Source organism: Pristiophorus japonicus, chromosome 17 (assembly GCF_044704955.1).
Source record: "Pristiophorus japonicus isolate sPriJap1 chromosome 17, sPriJap1.hap1, whole genome shotgun sequence".
NCBI lineage: Eukaryota > Metazoa > Chordata > Chondrichthyes > Pristiophoridae > Pristiophorus > Pristiophorus japonicus.
The window spans coordinates 32,111,399-32,128,763 of record NC_091993.1 but is presented as its reverse complement, the minus strand read 5'-3'; the positions used below and the strand labels follow the sequence as shown (position 1 = coordinate 32,128,763).

General features: G+C 47.7%; 1 protein-coding gene across 2 annotated transcripts in view; it reads left to right on the top strand.

Annotated features, from left to right (window-relative positions):
- Positions 1-17,365, top strand: part of blm (BLM RecQ like helicase) — a 69,603-nt gene that overhangs the window by 24,615 nt on the left and 27,623 nt on the right. For both annotated transcript variants that reach the window (XM_070858576.1, XM_070858575.1), the window contains exons 9-12: positions 3,765-3,883; positions 10,227-10,340; positions 11,326-11,424; positions 16,194-16,342. In XM_070858576.1, coding sequence (XP_070714677.1) covers positions 3,765-3,883; positions 10,227-10,340; positions 11,326-11,424; positions 16,194-16,342 — 481 coding nt within the window. The remainder of the gene's footprint in view (positions 1-3,764; positions 3,884-10,226; positions 10,341-11,325; positions 11,425-16,193; positions 16,343-17,365) is intronic.

The window sequence follows — 17,365 nt, the reverse complement described above, 5'->3', positions numbered from 1 at the left end:
TCTCTCTCTCTCTTCTGTCCCTCTCTTCTCTCTCTCTTCTGTCCCTCTCTCCTCTCTCTCTCTTCTGTCCCTCTCTCCCTCTCTCCTGTCCCTCTCTCTCTCTTCTCTTCTCTCTCTCTCTCTCTTTCTGTCCCTCTCTCTCTCTCTCTTCTGTCCCTCTCTCTCTCTCTCTCTTCTGTCCTCTCTCTCTCTCTCTCTTCTGTCCCTCTCTCTCTCTCTCTTCTGTCCCCTCTCTCTCTCTCTCTCTTCTGTCCCTCTCTCTCTCTCTCTTCTGTCCCTCTCTCTCTCTCTCTCTCTCTCTCTCTCTCTCTTCTGTCCCTCTCTCTCTCTCTCTCTCTTCTGTCCCTCTCTCTCTCTTCTGTCCCTCTCCTCTCTCCTGTCCCTCTCTCTCTCTCTCTCTGTCCCTTCTCTCTCTCTCTCTTCTGTCCCTCTCTCTCTCTCTCTTCTGTCCCTCTCTCTCTCTCTCTTCTGTCCCCTCTCTCTCTCTCTCTCTCTCTCTCTCTCTCTCTCTCTCTCTCTCTCTCTCTTCTGTCCCTCTCTCCCTCTCTCTCTTCTGTCCCTCTCTCTCTCTCTCTCTCTCTCTCTCTCTCCTGTCCCTCTCTCTCTCTCTCTTCCTCCTCTCTTTCTGTCCCTCTCTCTCTCTCTCTTCTGTCCCTCCCTCTCTCTCTCTCTCTCTCTCTCTCTCTCTCTCTCTCTCTCTCTCTCTCTCCTGTCCCTCTCTCTCTCTCTCCTCTCCTGTCCCTCTCTCTCTCTCTCTCTGTCCCTCTCTCTCTCTCTTTTCTCTCTCTCTTCTGTCCCTCTCTCTCTCTCTCTCTCTCCTGTCCCTCTCTCACTCTCTTCCTGTCCCTCTCTCTCTCTTCTGTCCCTCTCTCTCTCTCTTCTGTCCCTCTCTCTCTCTCTTCTGTCCTCCCTCTCTCTCTCTCTCTCTCTCTTCTGTCCCTCTCTCTCTCTTCTGCCCCTCCTCCCCCCTCTCTCTCTCCTGTCCCCCTCTCTCTCTCCCTGTCCCCCTCTCTCTCTCTCCTGTCCCCTCTCTCTCTCCTGTCCCTCTCTCTCTCTCTTCTGTCCCTCTCTCTCTCTCTTCTGTCCCTCTCTCTCTCTCTCTTCTGTCCCTCTCTCTCTCTCTCTTCTGTCCCTCTCTCTCTCTCTCTCTGTCCCTCTCTCTCTCTCTCTCCTGTCCCTCTGTCTCTCTCTCTCTTCTGTCCCTCTCTCTTCTGTCCCTCTCTCTCTCTTCTGTCCCTCTCTCTCTCTTCTGTCCCTCTCTCTCTCTCTTCTGTCCCTCTCTCTCTCTCTTCTGTCCCTCTCTCTCTCTTCTGTCCCTCTCTCTCTCTCTTCTGTCCCTCTCTTCTGTCCCCTCTCTTCTGTCCCCCTCTCTTTCTCCTGTCCCCCTCTCTTTCTCCTGTCCCCCTCTCTCTCTCCTGTCCCCCTCTCTCTCTCCTGTCCCTCTCTCTCTCCTGTCCCTCTCTCTCTCCTGTCCCTCTCTCTCTCCTGTCCCTCTCTCTCTCCTGTCCCTCTCTCTCTCCTGTCCCTCTCTCCTCCTGTCCCTCTCTCTCTCCTGTCCCTCTCTCTCTCCTGTCCCTCTCTCTCTCGCTCTTCTGTCTCTCTCTTCTGTCTCTCTCTCTCTCTCGCTCTTCTGTCTGTCTCTCTCGCTCTTCTGTCTCTCTCTCTCTCTCTCTCTCTCCTGTCCCTCTCTCTCTCCTGTCCCTCTCTCTCTCTGTCCCTCTCTCTCTCCTGTCCCTCTCTCTCTCCTGTCCCTCTCCCTCTCCTGTCCCTCTCTCTCTCCTGTCCTCTCTCTCTCTCCTGTCCCTCTCTCTCTCTCCTGTCCCTCTCTCTCTCTCCTGTCCCTCTCTCTCTCTCCTGTCCCTCTCTCCTGTCCCTCTCTCTCTCTCCTGTCCCTCTCTCTCTCTCCTGTCCCTCTCTCTCTCCTGTCCCTCTCTCTCTCTCCTGTCCCTCTCTCTCTCTCCTGTCCCTCTCTCTCTCTCCTGTCCCTCTCTCTCTCTCCTGTCCCTCTCTCTCTCTCCTGTCCCTCTCTCTCTCTCCTGTCCCTCTCTCTCTCTCCTGTCCCTCTCTCTCTCTCCTGTCCCTCTCTCTCTCTCCTGTCCCTCTCTCTCTCTCCTGTCCCTCTCTCTCTCTCCTGTCCCTCTCTCTCTCTCCTGTCCCTCTCTCTCTCTCCTGTCCCTCTCTCTCTCTCCTGTCCCTCTCTCTCTCTCCTGTCCCTCTCTCTCTCTCCTGTCCCTCTCTCTCTCTCCTGTCCCTCTCTCTCTCTCTCTCTCCTGTCCCTCTCTCTCTCTCTCTCTCTCTCTCCTGTCCCTCTCTCTCTTCCCCCTCTCTCTCTTACACTGCCGTGCCTGACGTTTTATACTACAGGTGACCGATGTCAGTGCAGTGCTTTCCAGTGAATGCTCGTGTTTTTGTTCTCTCCATCAGTTGTGTGCTGCTTTATTTTTTGTAGTATCTCTTTATAATAGTTGGTAGAGTATAGCTGGCCCAACAGCTCAGTGCTATAACCTCCCCAACGAGTGAGTAACTGGGCCTTGCAGCCCACCCAGTAGCTCTCTGGTCTGCACTGCGCACGCTGACCCTAGCCTGGGTGGTGGAAGCACTGCAGTTGGCCTATCTTGTGCCCGCCTCCCCCTTCCCATTCCTGATGGAGGGTGTGCGCGTTGGGTGGGGTGTCGGTCTTTGCTGCGAGCTCCCCGTGTGGACTACTCAGCCGACATTTGCCGACCAGCTGCTCCCGTCTTGAACCTCAGCCGACATTTGCCGACCAGCTGCTCCCGTCTTGAACAGTCACTGTGCTGAGGGCGGCCCTGTGCCTGTAGAGCCAGAGCCAGAGCCGGGCCCGAGCGGGAGCTGGTGCGTTCAGCAGCGAAGGGGGAAGGGAGGAAGCAAGCCACGTCACGTCCAATCAGTTACTTGCGAAGTGTAGTTGCTGTTACGTGCAATGTTCCCGTTTAGCTGTGCTAAATTCTCATCTTTTTTTTCAAATCCCTCCATGGCCCTCGCCCCTCCCTATCTCTGTAATCTCCTCCAGCCCCACAACTCCCCCGAGATGTCTGCGCTCCTCTAATTCTGCCCTCCTGAGCATCCCTGATTATAATCGCTCCACCATTGGTGGCCGTGCCTTCTGTTACCTGGACCCCAAATTCTGGAACTCTCTGCCTAAACCTCTCCGCGCCTCTACCTCGCTTTCCTCCTTCAAGATGCTCCTTAAAACCTACCTCTTTGACCAAGCTTTTGGTCACCTGCCCTAATTTCTACTTATGCGGCTCGGTGTCAAATTTTTTATCTCGTAACACTCCTGTGCAGTGCTTTGCGACGTTTCACTATGTTAAAGACGCTATATAAATACAAGTTGTTGCGCGGTCGGGCAGCTGTCTGAAACTCCCGCACAAGCCCCTTGCAGTTCCTCAATTGAAAATCCGCGCAATGCGCAGAAGTTTGAATGGGCCATGCACCCAAAACTAATTAGCGGGAACATTGGCCGTATGTGTCAGTCAACGTGGACGCGGCGACATCGCATAACCAGCAAATGGGATAAATGGTGGGGTAAGCTGTATTTTTAGCGGTAGTGGCAGAGGGTTGAATTTGTGAGGTCACCGGGAACAACCCCCCCTCCTTCGATCTGTGTTGCAGCGGCAGGTCAAGCCGGGCTCCTGGAGAACAAACGCTGACGAGATGACGATGCAGTGTTGTGGGTTGTCCTGCTGGTTGGTGGTGATTCTCTCTGGTGATCGGTCCTGTCTGTCTGTCTGTCTCTGTTTCAGGTGGTGGGAAGAGTCTGTGTTACCAGCTGCCAGCCTGTCTCACCCCAGGCGTCACTGTGGTGGTTTCCCCACTCAAGTCACTGATCCTGGATCAGGTGCAGAAACTGAACTTGTTTGATGTGAGTTTAAACCATCATCTCGTCTACTTCAGCGATCAAAATGAATCTCCTGTTTCTCGGGAGCGTAGCAATGGCATAGCTACAAAATAAATAGGAGTTTCTCAACGCAAGCATTTGCATGTGATGCTGGGACTGTTCTCCTTGGAGCAGAAGCGATTTAATAGAGGTGTTCACAATTATGAGGAGTTTTGATAGAGTAAATAAGGAGAAATTGTTTCCAGTGGTAAGCAGAGGACGCAGATTTAAGATAATTGGCAAAAGAACCAGAAGGGAGATCATAGAATCATAGAAATTTACAGCACGGAAGGAGGCCATTTCGGCCCATTGTGTCCGCGCCGGCCGACCAAGAGCTATCCAGCCTAATCCCACTGAGGAGACATTTTTTTATGCAGCGAGTTGTGATGTGGAACGCACTGCCTGAAAGGGCGGTGGAAGCAGATTCAATAGTAACCTCAGGAAACTATAGACCAGTTAGCCTAACATCTGTGGTTGGGAAAATGTTGGAGTCCATTATTAAAGAAGCAGTCGCAGGACATTTGGAAAAGCAAAATTTGGTCAGGCAGAGTCAGCATGGATTTATGAAAGGGAAGTCATGTTTGACAAATTTGCTGGAATTCTTTGAGGATGTAACGAACAGGGTGGATAAAGGGGAACCAGTGGATGTGGTGTATTTGGACTTCCAGAAGGCATTTGACAAGGTGCCACATAAAAGGTTACTGCATAAGATAAAAGTTCACGGGGTTGGGGGTAATATATTAGCATGTATAGAGGATTGGCTGACTAACAGAAAACAGAGAGTCGGGATAAATGGTTCATTCTCTGGTTGGCAACCAGTAACTAGTGGGGTGCCGCAGGGATCAGTGCTGGGACCCCAACTATTTACAATCTATATTAACGACTTGGAAGAAGAGACTGAGTGTAACATAGCCAAGTTTGCTGATGATACAAAGATGGGAAGAAAAGCAATGTGTGAGGAGGACACACAAAATCTGTAAAAGGACATAGACAGGCTAAGTGAGTGGGCAAAAATTTGGTAGATGGTGTATAATGTTGGAAAGTGTGAAATCAAAGAACAAGTTATTATTTAAATGGAGAAAAATTGCAAAGTGCTGCAGTACAGCGGGACCTGGGGTACTTGTGCATGAAACACAAAAGGATAATATGCAGGTACAGCAAGTGATCAGGAAGGCCAATGGTATCTTGGCCTTTATTGCAAAGGGGGTGGAGTATAAAAGCAGGGAAGTCTTGCGACAGCTATATAACGTATTGGTGAGGCCACACCTGGAATACTGCGTGCAGTTTTGGTTTACATATTTACGAAAGGATATACTTGCTTTGGAGGCAGTTGAAAGAAGGTTCACTAGGTTGATTCCGGGGATGAGGGGGTTGACTTATGAGGAAGGGTTGAGTAGGTTGGGCCTCTACTCATTGGAATTCAGAAACGTATTATCTTATCAGAAATTATCTTATCGAAACGTATAAGATTACGAGGGGGCTTGACAAGGTGGATGCAGAGAGGATGTTTCCATTGGTGGGGGGAGAGACTATAACTAGAGGGCACGATCTTAGAATAAGGGGCCGCCCATTTAAAACTGAGATGAGGAGAAATTTCTTCTCTGAGGGTTGTAAATCTGTGGACTTCGCTGCCTCAGAGAGCTGTGGAAGCTGGGACATTGAATAAATTTAAGACAGAAATAGACAGTTTCTTAAATGATAAGGGGTTATGGGGAGTGGGTGGGGAAGTGGACCTGAGTCCAAAATCTGTTCAGCCATGATCTTATTGAATGGCGGAGCAGGCGCGAGGGGCCGTATGGCCTACTCCTGTTCTTATTTATGTAACTTTCAAAAGGAAATTGCAGGGCTGTGGGGGAAACATAGAAACATAGAAAATAGGTGCAGGAGCAGGCCATTCAGCCCTTCTAGCCTGCACTGCCATTCAATGAGTTCATGGCTGAACATGAAACTTCAGTACCCACTTCCTGCTTTCACGCCATACCCCTTGATCCCCCGAGTAGTAAGGACTTCATCTAACTCCCTTTTGAATATATTTAGTGAATTGGCCTCAACTACTTCCTGTGGTAGAGAATTCCACAGGTTCACCACTCTCTGGGTGAAGAAGTTTCTCCTTATCTCGGTCCTAAATGGCTTACCCCTTATCCTTAGACTGTGACCCCTGGTTCTGGACTTCCCCAACATTGGGAACATTCTTCCTGCATCCAACCTGTCCAAACCCGTCAGAATTTTAAACGTTTCTATGAGGTCCCCTCTCACTCTTCTGAACTCCAGTGAATACAAGCCCAGTTGATCCAGTCTTTCTTGATAGGTCAGTCCCACCATCCCGGGAATCAGTCTGGTGAATCTTCGCTGCACTCCCTCAATAGCAAGAATGTCCTTCCTCAAGTTAGGAGACCAAAACTATACACAATACTCCAGGTGTGGCCTCATCAAGGCCCTGTACAACTGTAGCAACACCTCCCTGCCCCTGTACTCAAATCCCCTCGCTATGAAGGCCAACATGCCATTTGCTTTCTTAACCGTCTGCTGTACCTGCATGCCAACCTTCAATGACTGATGTACCATGACACCCAGGTCTCGTTGCACCTTCCCTTTTCCTAATCTGTCACCATTCAGATAATAGTCTGTCTCTCTGTTTTTACCACCAAAGTGGATAACCTCACATTTATCCACATTATACTTCATCTGCCACGCATTTGCCCACTCACCTAACCTATCCAAGTCACTCTGTAGCCTCATAGCATCCTCCTCGCAGCTCACACTGCCACCCAACTTAGTGTCATCCGCAAATTTGGAGATACTACATTTAATCCCCTCGTCTAAATCATTAATGTACAATGTAAACAGCTGGGGCCCCAGCACAGAACCCTGCGGTACCCCACTAGTCACTGCCTGCCATTCCGAAAAGTACCCATTTACTCCTACTCTTTGCTTCCTGTCTGACAACCAGTTCTCAATCCACGTCAGCACACTACCCCCAATCCCATGTGCTTTAACTTTGCACATTAATCTCCTGTGTGGGACCTTGTCGAAAGCCTTCTGAAAGTCCAAATATACCACATCAACTGGTACTCCTTTGTCCACTTTATTGGAAACATCCTCAAAAAATTCCAGAAGATTTGTCAAGCATGATCTCCCTTTCGCAAATCCATGCTGACTTGGACCTATCATGTCACCATTTTCCAAATGCGCTGCTATGACATCCTTAATAATTGATTCCATCATTTTACCCACTACTGAGGTCAGGCTGACCGGTCTATAATTCCCTGCTTTCTCTCTCCCTCCTTTTTTAAAAAGTGGGGTTACATTGGCTACCTTCCACTCGATAGGAACTGATCCAGAGTCAATGGAATGTTGGAAAATGACTGTCAATGCATCCGCTATTTCCAAGGCCACCTCCTTAAGTACTCTGGGATGCAGTCCATCAGGCCCTGGGGATTTATCGGCCTTCAATCCCATCAATTTCCCCAACACAATTTCCTGACTAATAAAGATTTCCCTCAGTTCCTCCTCCTTAATAGACCCTCTGACCACTTTTATATCCGGAAGGTTGTTTGTGTCCTCCTTAGTGAATACTGAACCAAAGTACTTGTTCAATTGGTCTGCCATTTCTTTGTTCCCCGTTATGACTTCCCCTGATTCTGACTGCAGGGGACCTACGTTTGTCTTTACTAACCTTTTTCTCTTTACATACCTATAGAAACTTTTGCAATCCGCCTTAATGTTCCCTGCAAGCTTCTTCTCGTACTCCATTTTCCCTGCCCTAATCAAACCTTTTGTCCTCCTCTGCTGAGTTCTAAATTTCTCCCAGTCCCCAGGTTCGCTGCTATTTCTGGCCAATTTGTATGCCATTTCCTTGGCTTTAATACTATCCCTGATTTCCCTAGATAGCCACGGTTGAGCCACCTTCCCTTTTTTATTTTTACGCCAGACAGGAATGTACAATTGTTGTAATTCATCCATGCGGTCTCTAAATGTCTGCCATTGCCCATCCACAGTCAACCGCTTAAGTATCATTAGCCAATCTATCTTGGCCAATTCATGCCTCATACCTTCAAAGTTACCCTTCTTTAAGTTCTGGACCATGGTCTCTGAATTAACTGTTTCATTCTCCATCCTAATGCAGAATTCCACCATATTATGGTCACCCTTCCCCAAGGGGCCTCGCACAATGAGATTGCTAATTAATCCTCTCTCATTACACAACACCCAGTCTAAGATGGCCTCCCCCCTAGTTGGTTCCTCGACATATTGGTCTAGAAAACCATCCCTTATGCATTCCAGGAAATCCTCCTCCACCGTATTGCTTCCAGTTTGGCTAGCCCAATCTATGTGCATATTAAAGTCACCCATTATAACTGCTGCACCTTTATTGCATGCACTCCTAATTTCCTGTTTGATGCCCTCCCCAATATCACTACTACTGTTTGGAGGTCTGTACACAACTTTAACGATTTTTGTCCTTTGGTATTCTGCAGCTCTACCCATATAGATTCCACATCATCCAAGCTAATGTCTTTCCTAACTATTGCATTAATCTCCTCTTTAACCAGCAATGCTACCCCACCTCCTTTTCCTTTTATTCTATCCTTCCTGAATGTTGAATACCCCTGGATGTTGAGTTCCCAGCCCTGATCATCCTGGAGCCACGTCTCCGTAATCCCAATCACATCATATTTGTTAACATCTATTTGCACAGTTAATTCATCCACCTTATTGCGGATACTCCTTGCATTAAGACACAAAGCCTTCAGGCTTGCTTTTTTAACACCCTTTGTCCTTCTAGAATTTTGCTGTACAGTGGCCCTTTTTGTTCTTTGCCTTGGGTTTCTCTGCCCTCCACTTTTCCTCATCTCCTTTCTGTCTTTTGCTTTTGCCTCATTTTTGTCTCCCTCTGTCTCCCTGCATAGGTTCCCATCCCCCTGCAATATTAGTTTAACTCCTCCCCAACAGCACTAGCAAACACTCCCCCTAGGACATTGGTTCCGGGCCTGCCCAGGTGCAGACCGTCCGGTTTGTACTGGTCCCACCTCCCCCAGAACCGGTTCCAATGCCCCAAGAATTTGAATCCCTCCCTGCTGCACCACTGCACAAGCCATGTATTCATCTGCGCTATCCTGCGATTCCTACTCTGACTAGCACGTGGCACTGGAAGCAATCCCGAGATTACTACTTTTGAGGTCCTACTTTTTAATTTAGCTCCTAGCTCCTTAAATTCTTTTCGTAGGACCTCATCCCTTTTTTTACCTATGTCGTTGGTACCAATGTGCACCACGACAACTGGCTGTTCTCCCTCCCATTTCAGAATGTCCTGCACCCGCTCCGAGACATCCTTGACCCTTGCACCAGGGAGGCAACATACCATCCTGGAGTCTCGGTTGCGTCCGCAGAAACGCCTATCTATTCCCCTCACCATCGAAGAGCAGGGGAGTGGAACTGATTGGATCGCTCTGTCACAGAGCTGGCACAGGCACGATGGGCCGAACAGGCTCCTCCCGTGCTGTAGGATTTTATGATTTATATTATTGGCGAAATGATGACAAATTGGAGCCATACTGAGCTGCTTGTGAGGGAGATGTACGTCTTCAGTGACATCGACAGAGGTAGCGACACCGGGGGAGATTACAGTATTTAATGTGAATTACAGAAACGAAAGGGAAGGGGGCTCTCCTGACTTTAGCACACTGACAGATTCACTAACACAAAAGCAAAATACTGCGGATGCTGGAATCTGAAATAAAAACACAAAATGCTGTAAATCTCAGCGGGTCAGGCAGCATCTGTGGAGAGCGAAACAGAGTTAACGTTTCGGGTCTGTGACCCTGCGTCAGAACTGGCGAATGTTCGAGATGTGACAGATTCTTAAGGAAGTGAGAGGGACAGGGGGAGGGGAGGAAATAACAAAAATGAAGATCTGTGATAGGGTGGGAGGCAGGAGTGATTTAAGAGGCAAAAGGGCTGCTGGGCAAAAATGAGATGATAATGGGACAAGTTAGGAAACAAAAGTTGAGTCTAGATGGGGTGTGAATGGTGGTAAGAGGTGAATTTGAACCCTATGATTACCTGCGCGGTGAGTTCACGGTCACAATTCAGTTCCGATGGTGGGGCTGAGAAAAGGCCAGTCTTGGTCCCCTCGGGGAGGGGCAGAGGGACCAGATTTAGAGAGTGAGTGAGCTGGGGCTAACACTCTGACACCCGCCCAGCTGCCTGGAACCCTGAGGGGCGTGAGTAGACCCAGTGAGCAGGAGCAAACTATCGGGTCTGAGTCTGTGTGTGGAGGAAGGGGCGCAGGCGTGTTTAAAACGTATCCTTTATTTCCCTTGTACAGATCCCCGCGACATGCCTGACTGGCAGCAAGAGTGACTCGGAAACTGCCAGCACCTATATGCAACTATCCAAGAAGGACCCCATTGTGAAGCTGCTTTACTGCACTCCTGAGAAGGTACGCCTGCAATAGTTTGTGATCACATTAAGTTGTTTCCCCCTCCTGTTGTAGTGTCAGTTTTTCTATTCTTCCCTTCTGTCACGTTGTATTTACACACTCCTCCCAATGGTGACACTGCAGCTCCTTCAGGGGAGGCAGAGTGATTACAGCTCATCCGGAGTGTCCATTACACATTCCTATGTCCTCATTTATAATGGAGAAAGTTGACAGGTGCGTAAGTTTTTAATTGTATAGATGTGGTGGAGACTCGATGGGTTACATGTGATTTTATTCTTTACCTGGGGAACGTTTAACTCTCCCCCTCTGATATTTACCGGTTTTGAAAGGTTCAAAATAAACCTTGAACTTTTTTGGGGGATAAATAAAAGCTGAACACACAGTGGTGGTAATATATCTGAGCACATCAGCTGTGAAATTTTGTAACTGCACATGTTTACAGCAGGGATTTAGCACTCACACACACACACTCACTCACACACTCACACACTCACACACTCACACACTCACACACTCACACACTCACACACTCACACACTCACACACTCACACACTCACACACTCACACACTCACACACTCACACACTCACACAGGCACACACACACTCACACACACACACAGGCACACACACACGCACACGCACACACGAGCAATGTGAGTCACACCACTACACGTTATATATGCAATAGGTTTTGGAACTGTTTACTGCGACACACTGCGCACTATATTAAACCCTGGACCACAGTTTGTGGAAATATTGAGAGATTTTAAAGTACCAGAGACGTGAGAAGATTTGTAAGTTCAACGTGGTTCACTCGTAACTGCTCCGAAGTAGCCCAGCGAGCCACACCGTGGTACCAACAAGGTGTCCCACCACCACCTTCTTGGGGCAACTAGGGATCTCCGTGCTGGCCACATCCCAGCAATGAACGTTAATCCACATTTCCCTGCGTCTAGTAACCTTGATTCTCCTCTTTAATCCAGATCAGCGCCAGTAACCGACTGATCTCGGCACTGGCAAATTTGTACGAGAGGAAGATGTTGGCTCGTTTCATTATCGATGAGGCGCACTGCGTCAGCCAGGTAACTTGCTTCATTTTTCGGTTTCCGTTTCCAGTGATGGCACTCTGAATCGGAGGTATTGGATTCAAACCCCACGGCAGAGACTTGTGTACATGGCCTCAGTGGACAGTGCAGTGCCGAGGGAGTGTCAGACACTACCAACAGTTTTGGAGGAGATGTTAAACCGAGTTCCCGTCTGCCTGTTCCAGTAGATGGAAAAGATCCCTTGGGACTCTTTGAAGACGAGCAAGGGAGTTATCCCTGGTGTCCTGGCCAGTAATTACCCCTCAATCAACATCACCAAAACAAATTATCTGGTCATTTATCTCATTGCTGTTTGTGGGATCTTGCTGTGTGGCTGTGAAGTGCTTTGTGAAGTCAGGAGGCCTTGAGAGGCGTTCTATAAATACAAGTCTGTTCTTTCTGTTTGTACAGAATAGGTTGGGTGTGGGAGCAGGAGTCACACGCAGGCTGGCTGTGAGGTGAAGACCCTTTCTGTCCCATTTGCCACCAGTATAAGTGCGTGCCCCTCCTTGCAGCCCACGCTCGCTGAGTGTGAGTGTGATCGCCGAGCCTGATACTGGCCGCAACCTCTATCCATGCTTCCATTTCCCAGCGAGGAAGTCTCTGAGTGAGAATTAGGAGCGGGAATGTTGGGTGTAGTCTATAGGCCCCCTGACAGGACAGGGGATAAATCAATAAATAATGGGGGCTTGTAAGAGAGGTACGGCAGTAATCATGGGCGACTTTAATCTTCGCATAGATTAAACAAATCATTGGCAAAGGTAGCCTTGAGGTCACGTTCATAGAGTGTATTCAGGACAGTTTCTTAGTTGTGGAACCAACCAGGGAACAGGCTATTTTAGATTTGGCAATGTGTAATGAGACAGAATTAATTAATGAGCTTCTAGTAAAGGATCCTCCAGGGAAGAGTGATCATAACATGACAGAATTTCACATTCAGTTTGACGGTGAGAAACTTGGGTCTGAAACTAGTGTCTTAAACCTAAATAAAGGCAATTACAAAGGTATGAAGACAGAGTTGACTAAAGTGGACTGGGAAAATAGATTAAAAGGTAAGACGGTAGATAAGCAGTGGAGATATTTAATAACTCTCAGCAAAGATATATTCCATTGAGAAAGAAAGACTCTACGAGAAAGATGAACCATCCGTGGCTAACTAAGGAAGTTAAGGATGGTATTGAATTGAAAGAAATGTTACAAAGATTAGTGGTTGGCCAGAAGATTGGGAACATTTTAGAAACCAGCAAAGGATGACTAAAATAATAGAGGGAGAAAATAGATTGCGGGTAAACTAACAACAAATATAAAAACAAGAGAGTAAGAGCTTCTACAAGTATATAAAAAGGAAGTGAGTAGCTAAAGTAAATGTTGGTCCCTAAGAGGATGAGACTAGGGAATTAATAATGGGAAACAAGGAAATGGCAGAGACTTTAAACAAATATTTTGTATCAGTTTTCACGGTAGAAGACACTAAAAGCATCCCAATAATAGTAGAAAATCAGGGACAAAAGGGAGGGAGAAAATTAAAATAATCATTATCACTAGAGAAAAAGTGCTAGGCAAACTAATGGGACTAAAGGCGGACAAGTCCCCTGGACCTGATGGCCTGCATCCTAGGGTCTTAAAAGAATTGGCTGCAGAGATAGTGGATGCATTGGTTGTAATCTGCCAAAATTCCCAAGATTCTGAAAAGGTCCCAGCGATTTGGAAAACCGCAAATATAACGCCACTATTCAAGAAAGGAGGGAGACAGAAAGCAGGAAACTATAGGGCAGTTAGCCTAACATCTGTCATTGGGGAAAATGGTAGAATCCATTATTAAGGAAGTAGTAGCAGGACACTTAGAAAATCATATTACAATTATGCAGAGTCAACGTGGTTTTATGAAAGGGAAACCGTGTTTGACAAATATATTAAATTTCTTTGAGGATGTACAAGCAGGGTGGATAAGGGGGAACCAGTAGATGTGTACTTTGATTTCCAAAAGGCATCCGATAAAGTGCTACAAAAATCATTACTACACAAGATAAGAGCTCATGGTGTTGGGGGTAATATATTTGCATGGATAGAGGATTGGCTAACTAACAGAAAACAGAGAGTCGGGATAAATGGGCCATTTTCAGGTTAGCAAACTGTAACTAGTGGGGTGCCACAGGGATCAGTGCTGGGGCCTCAACTATTTGCAATCTATATTAATGACTTGGATGAAGGGACCAAGTGGATTGTAGCCAAATTTGCTGATGATACAAAGATAGGTGGGAAAGCAATTTGTCAGGAGGTCTCAGAGTCTGCAGAGGGATATAGACAGGTTAAGTGAGTGGGCAAAAATTTGGCAGATGGAGTATAATGTGGAAAATGTGAGGTTATTCACTTTGGTAGAAAGAATAGAAAAGCAAAATATTATTTAAATGGAGAGAGCCTACAGAATGCTGCAGTACAGAGGGATCTGGGGGTCCTTGTACATGAAACACACAGTTAGCATGCAGGTACAGCAAGTAATCAGGAAGGCAAATGGAATGTTGGCCTTTATTGCAAGGGGGATAGAGTACAAATGTAGGGAAGTCCTGCTACAACTGTACAGAGCGTTGGTAAGACCACATCTAGAGTATTGCGTACAATTTTGGTCTCCGTATTTAAGAAAGGATATACTTGCATTGGAGGCTGTTCAGAGAAGGTTCATTAGATGGATTCGTGGGATGAAGGGGTTGTCTTGTGATGAAAGGTTGAACAGGTTGGGCCTGTACTCATTGGAGTTTAGAAGAATGAGAGGTGATCTTATTGAAACATAAGATTCTGAGGGGGCTCGACAGGGTAGATGCAGAGAGGATGGTTCCACTGATGGGGGAATCTAGAACTGGGGGCATAGTTTCAGAATAAGGGGTTGCATTTTAAGACGGTGATGAGCAGGAATTTCTTCTGAGGATCGTGAATCTTTGGAATTCTGTACCCCGGAGAGCTGTGGAGGCTGGGTCATTGAATATATTCAAAGCTGAGATAGACAGATTCTTGAACTACAGGGAGTCGAGTTATGGGGAACAGGCAGGAAAGTGGGGCTGAGGCCAAGATCAGATCAGTCATGATCTTATTGAATGGTGGAGCAGGCTCGAATGGCTGACTCCTGCTCCTATTTCTTATGTTCTTGTGTGTTTTATTTCCGTTCTTCCCTCCCTAGTCTTGGGTGCTGAAGCCAATTGTAGCCCCTCAACTGAGGGCACCTTGCTCGGCCCGTACTGGGAACGGGACGCTCAGCCCGGACTGGGAATGGGACCCCCGGCACTGGGAACGGGACCCCCGGTGCTGGGCCCGGACTGGGAATAGGAACCCCGGCGTTCTGCTTCACTGCTGGTGCCCAGCTCCCTGTGGTTCTAGACTGACTCTCGTTCTGCAGCCATCAGAGGGATATGCTTTGAGCGTGCGGATGCACTGGGCTGACAGACACCCTCGGGAATATCAGAGAGCAATATCTTTCTCAATATTATACCTGCTGCTCAAAGCCATGATTCATCGTGTAAATTGGTACCAAATGAGTGTAGCCTGCCATTTACAATGCAAATCACAGCTCCCAACGGCTGGTACAGACAAACGATCTGCTCCGCCAAGATGCTGCCTATGGAGATCTCACTGGTGGCAGCAGTTGGAGAATCTGGTCTTGCAAAATGTCAGTGTGTGCTGACTGCTCATGTGCAGAGGTTTGGTGGGACAGGAATAGCAGAGGCTATGGAACTTGTGGAAAAGGTGAAGTGATTTAACGCCCTATGGGCGGACGGACCCTTAATACCTTCCTGGAGGGATCAGTTTTAGCACCGCCCCAGCTGGATGTCCCAGCCTGCACCCTTTGTTCCTCAAAGTACAAATTACTGCTCGTACTCTAGCCCGGTTTCTTCCCTGCCCTCGCCCTTCCCAACCTGGAAGATATCTCTTGATTCACTATTAACCCCCGCTCCATTCCAATCGCGTTTTGTGTTGTCACATTTCCCCCTTCCTTTAAAATCGATCTCTGACTGTACTTTTGGTGTTCGCCCCCTTTTTTATTATTCGTTCATTGGATGTGGGTGTCGCTGGCATTTATTGCCCATCCCTAATTGCCCTTGAGAAGGTGGTGGTGAGCCGCTGCCTTGAACCGCTGCAGTCCGTGTGGTGAAGATGCTCCCACAGTGCTGTTGGGGAGGGAGTTTCAGGAATTTTGACCCAGCGACGATGAAGGAACGGCCAATAAATATTTCCAAGTCAGGATGGTGTGTGACTTGGAGGTGATGGTGTTCCCATGCGCCTGCTGCCCTTGTCCTTCAAGTCGGTAGAGATCGCGGGTTTGGGAGGTGCTGCCAAAGAAGCCTTGGCGAGTTGCTACAGTGCATCTTGTAGATGGTACACACTGCAGCCACGGTACGCCGGTGGTGGAGGGAGTGAATGTTGAAGGTGGTGGATGGGGAGCCGATCAAGTGGGCTGCTTTGTCCTGGATGGTGTCGAGCTTCGAGAGTGTTGTTGGAGCTGCGCTCATCCAGGCAAGTGGAGAGTATTCCATCACACTCCTGACTGAAACTTTTGTAAAGCACTGAGACCTTGCTGTACATGAGCGATGCTTTAATAATTAATAATATCGCAGCTGGTTGTCCCCAGCATGCTTATTTCCAACACCTCACTGGTAGGAAAGCATTCTGCGGGCTGACTATTGCTAGCTCAGTGTGTTCATTCCTTGTGTTTTCGACTGTCAGACGCTAACTGTTTCTGTTTCTCTCTCTCTCTCTCTCTCTCTCTCTCTCTGCAGTGGGGCCACGATTTCCGTCCGGATTACAAGCGGTTGGACGAGCTCCGGCACAAGTTCCCTTCAATCCCGATGATGGCTCTGACGGCCACAGCCACGCCCCGGGTCCAGAAGGACATCCTCAACCAGCTCAAGATGCTGAAGCCTCAGGTGTAGGTAGATTCATTCCTTGGGCAAGACTGGGCTGAGCAAGGGCATTTATGTTTAGATTAATGAACAATTAATACATACCTTCATCTAGCTGTCTTCCGAAATACGTCTGTCACATTTCATCTCACACTTCTGTGTTTTTAAAAAAAAAAAAGAATGAGTTATTTCCTGATGGTTTCTCTGACTGTGGGTTGGAGGCAGGGATTTAAAAGCCACTGGCAATCTACAGACAAACCTCTCCAGCAATTGGATCTGTGTCCTTAGAGATACACAAATTACAGAGTTTCACCTTAGCAGCAGATTAATACCATTGTGCATTATAATATTCCTGTCCTTCTAAACCACGATCCTCTGACTTACCGGGAGCAATGCCACAGGGTCGCTGTATGTTAATTGCATTTTAAAAATTACAGGTGCACCTTTTTTTTGATATAATCTTTCAGTCGAATACAAAGTAAGTGATTATCAGCAACACCAGTCTTTGGTTCCTGGTTCTGGATCAAAGTTTCATTAATTTTACTTATATTTTTCCTTTCCACGTTTATAAATAAAAGAAAGGCGTGCATTTCTATAGCGTCTTTCACATCCTCGTGGTGTCCCAAAGCGCTTTACAGCCAATGAAGCACTTTTGGAGTGTAGTCACTGTTGTAATGTGGGAAACGCGGCAGCCAAATTGCGCACAGCAAGCTCCCACAAACAGCAATGTGATAATGTTCAGATAATCTTTTAATTTGTTATGTTGATTGAGGGATAAATATTGGCCCAAGACACCAGGGAGAATTCCCCTGCTCTTCTTCACATTATTGCCATGGGATCTTTTACATCCACCGGGGAGACAGATGGGGCCTCGGTTTAACGTCTCATCCGAAAGACAGCATCTCCGACAGTGCGGCGCCCCCGCAGTCCCGCCCCTCCGACAGTCCCGCAGTCCCGCCCCTCCGACAGTCCCGCAGTCCCGCCGCTCCCTCTAAGCTGCAGCGTGCGCAGCCTCTCACAAGCTGTTCACTTTAAGATAACGCACGCAG